Source organism: Mastacembelus armatus, chromosome 10, assembly GCF_900324485.2.
Source record: "Mastacembelus armatus chromosome 10, fMasArm1.2, whole genome shotgun sequence".
In the NCBI taxonomy this organism is placed as follows: Eukaryota; Metazoa; Chordata; class Actinopteri; order Synbranchiformes; family Mastacembelidae; genus Mastacembelus; species Mastacembelus armatus.
The window spans coordinates 24,664,430-24,671,913 of record NC_046642.1 but is presented as its reverse complement, the minus strand read 5'-3'; the positions used below and the strand labels follow the sequence as shown (position 1 = coordinate 24,671,913).

The following is a 7,484-nucleotide window of genomic DNA, read 5'->3' as shown; positions in this document are numbered from 1 at the left end:
ACATGTAAGATAGGCTACAGCCTATCATAACACTGACAATGGACTTAGACTGAAAGATAAACACACTAAAAGTCATATTAAAAAACATCGTGGAAAAAAATATATTTGATACAATGACTAAAGAATTCATGTGTTACTGATTTTTCATTAGCTCAGTTAAATTCAAATCTAACAATGCAGGTCCATCTTCACTCTGAATGTATGCGCGCTCCCATGGTGGGAATACCATTCCTGTCGGAGATAACTACTTTGGCACAGCACCGAGAAACTACTCTCCACTCGTTGTTGAAACAGGTGTGCTAACGTTAGGACCCAATGCGCACCAATGAGGCAGAACATTGGTTATGTATTAAAACCCGATATTCTGTGAATCGGGCCCCACTGGTCCCTCGAATTCGCTGAAACAAAGGCTGGTTCTATTGTTTTGGGAAGATCCTGTCCGAACCACAGCTTATATATGGGTAGAGGCCAGACAGAGGGGATAGAAGGGGGCCCATCCCAGGTGGGCCTAGACAAATTTCTCTTCAGTGCTTAGCATGAGGAATGGAATAACACCCTTAGCAATAGCCCAGAGGGCTGCGTCCAATTCACAGAATCTTGAGTCACATTACATAACCAATCTTACCACCTTACCAACCTGCAGTGTCTATTTGTTGTTTATTGTTGCTATTCTTTTCTCTCTCCTCTATCCACTCACCCCAACCGGTCGAGGCAGATGGCCGCCCAAACTGAGCCCGGTTCTGCTGGAGGTTTTTTCTTCCGTTAAAGGGAGTTTTTCCTCTCCAATGTCGCCAAGCGCTTGCTCATAAAGGATTTGTTGTTTTTTTTCTTTTTGTTTAACGTGCCTTGAGATGACTGTATTGTCACTATACAAATAGAATAAATTGAATTGAATTGAAACAGCGTCTCACAGTGTCAAAAGCTTGAATATGACATAAACCATAAAAGTATTGTTCTGTCCGAAAACTGTGCAAAACCAACATGAAACATGATTTCACTTCACCAACATTGAGTTTCCATCATTTTTAGTGAGGACATTTGGTTCTAACTCATGGTCAGATGGGACAACATTAGTGTATTTATCTGCACAAAACAGCGTTTCACAGCATCAGATGCTTGAATATGACATAAACTGCAAAAGTTCTATTCTGTCCAAGTGCAAAACCAACATGAAACATGATTTCTCTTCATCAACATAGAGTTTACACCATTTCTAGTGATGAAATTTGATTCTGACTCATTGTGGGGTGATGTCACAGTGATTTTAAGTCCTACTTGTGGAGGACTGGGGTCTATATATAACATACATTAAAACTGAGACAAAAAGCGTCTCATCAGTTCTGTGTGGTTGCTTGTATAAACCAAGATCATCTCAAGAATTTAAAATACTTGAAACCTCTGCAATGGTTGCCTGACTGGTATATCAAAATCATGATAGAGGCAGCTTTAAGGCAGTAGAAATGCTGCTTTCAGCTAAGGTGAAAATAAAAATTAATATGATCAGACAGCAGAAAATAAGAGCTGATTTAAGAGTTGCTTCAGCATGTTGCTTTGTTGTGGATTCCTAAAGTGAGTTGTGTGTCTCTAATGTTTGTATTTGCCTGTGTGCTTGGACTCCAGAATGTATATTTACTGCTTGAAAAAATTGAAGAATTTCTACACTGAGGTTTAGTCTAAAAGGCCACATTGTCATGTTTCTGAATTGTTAATAAATGTCATTCCCACAATCAATTTTTCCTTTTGTCTGTCCTCTCCATCCTCTCCTCTTCTTATGCTCATCCTCAACAAAAATACAGATGTTTCACTCCCCTACATGAGCCTCTATTCCTTCTCCCTGTCCTCCTCCAACCTATTCTCCTCTTCCTTAAAATAGATTGCTTTCAGTATTACTTTCAACCTCTACATCCTCCTCCTTAAGAAGAAAATTTGCATTTCATTTAAAAAGAAGAGGATTTCAGCCTCACTCTCTCATCATCCCTTTCCTTCTCTTCCTTGACATGCACAGTTACTCTTCTCTTTTCCCTTCCATTATGCCTCCCACTCCTGCTTTTCCTCAACAAGGACAATTACTCTTTGTTTCAGTCTCTTGTGTGAGTCGGACTCTCCCGTCCTCTCTCTCCACGTCTCTGTAGAGCAGGGATTTCTGAGCCTTCAGACGGCAGGCCAGGGACATGAAGATAGAGTCCACGTTCTGACTCTCCCTCGGGTCCTTGGCTGACGTCTCAAACAGCAGCATGTTGTGGGCGTCAGCAAATTTCAGCGCCATACTGGAGGGCACCTGGGACAGCACACGTTTGGTTGTTAACCTTTATTAAATTTAGGACGGTAAATATAAAATCTCATATATATTCTGACCTGTATTTGGTCCACAAGGTCACACTTGTTTCCCACCAGAACTCGAGGTACCGATGCTGAGACCCGATGGCCATTACATTCCTGAAACAGAAAAGAACTGGATACAGCTTTATGAACTCATATTTCTGTGACACTATAAATACCAAGAACAGGCAGTTATGACACCAAACACCTGGAAAGTAAAATGTACATTTTGGATTCAACAACATCCAAAGACTCCATCTTACATATGTAACAACACAAGACAATTTGAAAAGCTGCCTTTAAATGAAACCACAGTGCAACTCTGTACCAGCTGGAGCTTTGTTGACTTGACTCATTGTATTTACTTGTGCAATTTATCGAGCCAGTTACAAACCTCTATCCATATCTGAAGGTTACGGAAGGAAGCCATCTTAGTGACATCATATACAAAGACCACTGCGTGTACATTGCGGTAGTAGTGCTCCACCATGGATTTTCGAAAGCGTTCCTGGCCTGCAGTGTCCCACACCTGCACCTGCAGACAAAGACAAGTCACATCTGTGTTTTGACTTCAAGAGCAAGAGCTACAACAGATCATCACAGACTATTGAAACTAATCTTGTGAGCAACTACAAATATGAATCTGTTGTTTAAGCTTATAAGGCCTTACAACAACTAGTACATGGCACTATATGATGACAATAGGAAAGAGGGCTGAGACATTCCTGGGTACAGAGTGTCAGGAGTGTTTCACAGAGCCGTTGGTTGCCAGTGCCCAGGCCTGTCAGTCAAATCTGTGCTGTATACAGCACTAGTGGCCAATGAATTACAAAAATAAATACAAAATCTGAAATAAAACAGCATGTGTGCAAGGTTGTCAACATTATCATTACATAAACATTACATGCTTGGGGTCTTACTCATTCCCTTCCACTATGCAGTGACCTGCAATTATCCAAAATTTCAAAGAATATATTGCATGTTTTCATTGCCTGTTCTCAGTTTACATCATATTTTGAGAAACCTGTGAGAAACCACAACTTTCAAGTGAAGTAATGTAGCTAAACATACTGGTGTTTGCTTTCAGCATTGCATTATATAGCTGTACAATAAAATAATTAAGTTGTTTAGAGTGTGCTATCAGATTTAGCCAGTACATTGTGCAGAACGTGAAGCTGCTCAATGGCAGAGTGGATATCAACATGGACGTTTCCCAGCTCTCAGCCCAGGTCTTCAGCAGAAAATGCCCAATGAATTATCTGTTATACCCATTTGTAAGGACAAGTCCAACATCAGAGGTTGAATGCAGCATTTATAACATAACATCAAAGCTCAGTGTGTGTCAAAAACACTGGTGCCTTATAAATTGACAATGCACAAAACAGATAACTACCTCTAATCATAACTGTCCACCCAACTCAATCCACCAACCCAAAATGCTTAGAAATATGTTTGTTGTTGGTGAAATTAAATTCATGAAACACAAAATTTATTTTGGAAGACACCGTCACTCTGTGTTACATAACCCTGGTTGGTTCATATAGTCCAGTTTTTACTACAGCCAATGTCGGTCTGCTTGTAAACCTTCAGTTCTCACTGTCGTGAGTGTTGACACACATTTATGATACAAGATAAAATAAAATAAATCGTTTACAGTATGTAGAGCATTGCAGGGTAACTTTTAAAGGGATCTTTAGCCTATGACATGGGGAAAAAATCCTGGGCTGTGTCAAACTCTACAGTACCAGTTTGAGGCGTGTCAGATTTGTGAAGTGAGTTGTCGCACCACAATGTAACCTGAAAAAAAACACTGGAGAGACACATCCTCAGCATCATCTCTCATTTGCACAGGTCCCTTTTTGAAGACAGTGCTTCTTTTTCAATGTCACCTCTTACCATCTGTTGTAGACAGTCTTATATTGAGACAGGAAGGGGAGGGCTGCTCATACACATTCACGTGTATGTTTGTAATGGACACTGACTGGCCGGCCATCATCCAAATCAATGTGCTACAAATTATTGAAATTATTTATTTATCTATCTATCTAAATTGTTCACACTAAAGTTGTGTCCGTTATTTATCATGATACTTCAACTAGCCTGTTAATAGACTGCTTGCCCTGCAATTGATTTTGCTGTAGCTACCAATATGTATTCCTACTGTGAGGTCTGGGAATTATTTAATTTGAACTGAGCCATTACCAGGATACCATTTCAGTATTATGGGCTGTATTTCTAATGTTTGTTTTTTCTTCTGTAGTGTTGTGTTTTTGCTGTGACTGATATGACTCATGCTCATGGAGCTTATATTACAATATATTTATGATAGGTTATATTTTACCTGGGTTTTGACATTTTAAGACTGTTAGAGCTTTGTAACCCTGTCTTGTGACACCACAGGTGTATTACAGATCCAAGGGTACTAAAGCAAGACAGGTGCTGTCAAACATGAGGATCATAGGGATTTACTGCTGCAGCACCCAAAGTGATTGAGAATTTTAAAGCAGCAACACTGACAGGTGATTTCATAAAAGTATGTTATACACAAATATTATTACTTTCTGTGTAGGTTTACAAATTTCTATTTCATTTTGTGCCCATACAAATCCAACTTATCGGGCTGTATTGTTTCCTTCCATTGAGTGACTGCTGGACAAAGCCTACACTGCAGAAACGTCTTGTATTTCTCCACTGGCTACACAAGGTACACCTGAAGAACACAACAGTAAAGATGTGCAGAGGGCACTTTAATCTGCAGCTGATCAACAAAAAGAGAGGCGAAGGGGGAGGGGGTGGAGCGAGGAAACACCACCGACCACCATCCACCCCCTCTGAAGCTTTTACCTTGATAGTCTCCCCTTCAATCTCCACCGCCTTCTCCCTGAAATCCACGCCGATGGTGGCCTCGGTCTTATCGGGGAAGCTCCCCCCGGTGAAACGGAAGGTGAGGCAGGTTTTCCCCACGTTGGAGTCCCCGATGACGATGATCTTAAAGATTCGCGTCTGGATGCTCAGCTCCAGGGAGGAGGTGCTCAGATCCACGGAGGATGTGAGGCACGGGGCGGCATCGTTGCTGCTGCTGGCTCGGCTCCGACCGAGTCTGTGGAAATCCATGGACGACGTCAGGATGGTGACATTGTCGTCCGCTCGGTTTCTTCGTGTTATTCCTTTCCCACCGCCTCCGCCGGTTCCTCCGCCGCCCGGAGCTCGGGTCTCCTCCTCCGGAGAATCGTTGGTCATTGTACCGGAGGAGGCGATGCGCAAACCGGGGTGTGTGTGTGTGGAGAGATGGATGGATGAGTGAAGGGAGGGGAACGGAGGAGAAAGGAAGGAGGAGACCAGAGATGCAACAATACAACGATGCTCTCTTCAGCAGCTGACTGTGCCCTTAAAGGGAAAATCAATAAAAGGACAGAAAACAAGCATTTATAGAGAATTGACTTTTTTTCCTTCTTGAAAAATAGTACTACACAGGTAGATACAGCTATAGACATTATTTTCTTCAAAACAGTGACTCTCATGGACAGTAAGTGAATAAAAAATAATCAAATAAATAAAATTATATATATATGCATTATATATATATATATATATATATATATATATTTATTTATTTATATATAATAAATTAAAATATGTAATTACATACTTTACCATTACAACCTCACCACACAGGCACATATATTTCTATAGAAACCTTATAGCTGCTATATAATAAAGTCAGAACACTTTTCTAAGCCCCAAAGACACACAGTGTTAGAAATAATGAATTCACTCAGCTAACCTACTGCATAATTGTTACATACACGTGTGTCCATTTCTGCCATTTTATACATTTTTGCCACTATAATATTTTAGAGGCTTATGTTTTTTGTAATAATTTAGCATCTAAAATTAATAGAGTGCATAAGATGTTTTTGCCCTCTATTGTTTTCTGTGCAGCATGGTGGCTGAGTGGTTAGCACTGTTGCCTCACAGCAAGAAGGTTGTGGGTTCACAACCCGGCCTTTCTGTGTGGAGTTTGCATGTTCTCCTCATGCTTGTGTGAGTTTACTCTGGGTACTCTGGTTTCCTCCCACAGTCAAAAAACATGCATGCACATTCATGATTGGTGAATCTAAATTGAATCTAAACCTGAGAGAGAGCTGGGATAGGCTCCAGCAGATCCCTGTGACCCTGGCTTTCAGGAAAAAGCAGGTATGGAAAATGGATGGATGTTTTCTGTGCTAAGAGGTTGATGAATGAAATTACATTGTTTTATGTATAGTAACAACTTATTTCTTTTAGGATTTTATTACAAATATCTCTGCATAGTTCCCAACAAAATTTCAAATTTTTCTGTCTTTTCCATTTTTTCAGGCCAAGCAGGTGCTGTGATGCAGAATGGATATAAGCTTTCCTGCCTGGCTAACAGAAAGGGCTGCTGGGAGGAAGAGATCAAGTACTAGACTACACCGAACCTTTAAAAATCATCAGTGTCTTTGTTTAGGTTTTCTGCTGAATATATAGCCAAAGCTGTGTCTGTCCTCCCCAGTGTTTTTACAGTTCAACCTGAACTCTATATCATTGTCATACAGTTGTTGAGACAATTGACAAAAAAAAAGATCTCCTCACTTGAGGAAAAGTGAGAGGATTTACTGGGAACAACAAATATTGTCACAAAATTAAGCTGCAGTCAATCCAGTCATAGTTGCAATATTTCAGTCCAAAGTTGATGACTGACCATCTAACAAGGCCATTCCGAGAGCCATGCTAAGACGTCAGAAGGATGTTCTGACCCACACTTTCAGATGTTTGTTGCTCCCTGTTATCACTCACTAAACTGAAAGCTTATTTTCTGCTCCAAGTGATGCAGATTTCATGAGGTTCATTTTCAACTACAGGAGAAAATGTACAAGTGTAATCAGAGTCACACAATGCTTGAAATGCTCAGGTTTGAGGCATGAACAGAGGCAATAATAAAGAAAGGAAATTGTTTTACAGTACTTACTGTAGGAAATGTAGGTGCTGCTGGGTGTTTAAGTGGCTGTACTTCCATTCTAACGGCAAAAAAAAACAAAACAAAACCGCAACCAAATCGCACACACAAATATGCACAGGAACAGCATGCAGGTGTTCGCACACTCCCTGTCTGTAGATATCAGACTGAAATGTAGTCACAAATA

General features: G+C 40.5%; 1 protein-coding gene across 1 annotated transcript; it reads right to left on the bottom strand.

Annotated features, from left to right (window-relative positions):
• Positions 1-1,043: 1,043 nt before the first annotated feature.
• On the bottom strand, positions 1,044-5,779 carry rab33a (RAB33A, member RAS oncogene family). Its single transcript, XM_026330722.2, has 4 exons — positions 5,164-5,779; positions 2,714-2,854; positions 2,356-2,436; positions 1,044-2,278 (listed from the first exon to the last, which is right to left on the bottom strand). Exons 1-4 carry the CDS (start codon positions 5,557-5,559, stop codon positions 2,054-2,056), a joined length of 843 nt encoding a protein of 280 aa, XP_026186507.1. The 5' UTR covers positions 5,560-5,779; the 3' UTR covers positions 1,044-2,053.
• Between the last annotated feature and the right edge of the window lie 1,705 nt (positions 5,780-7,484).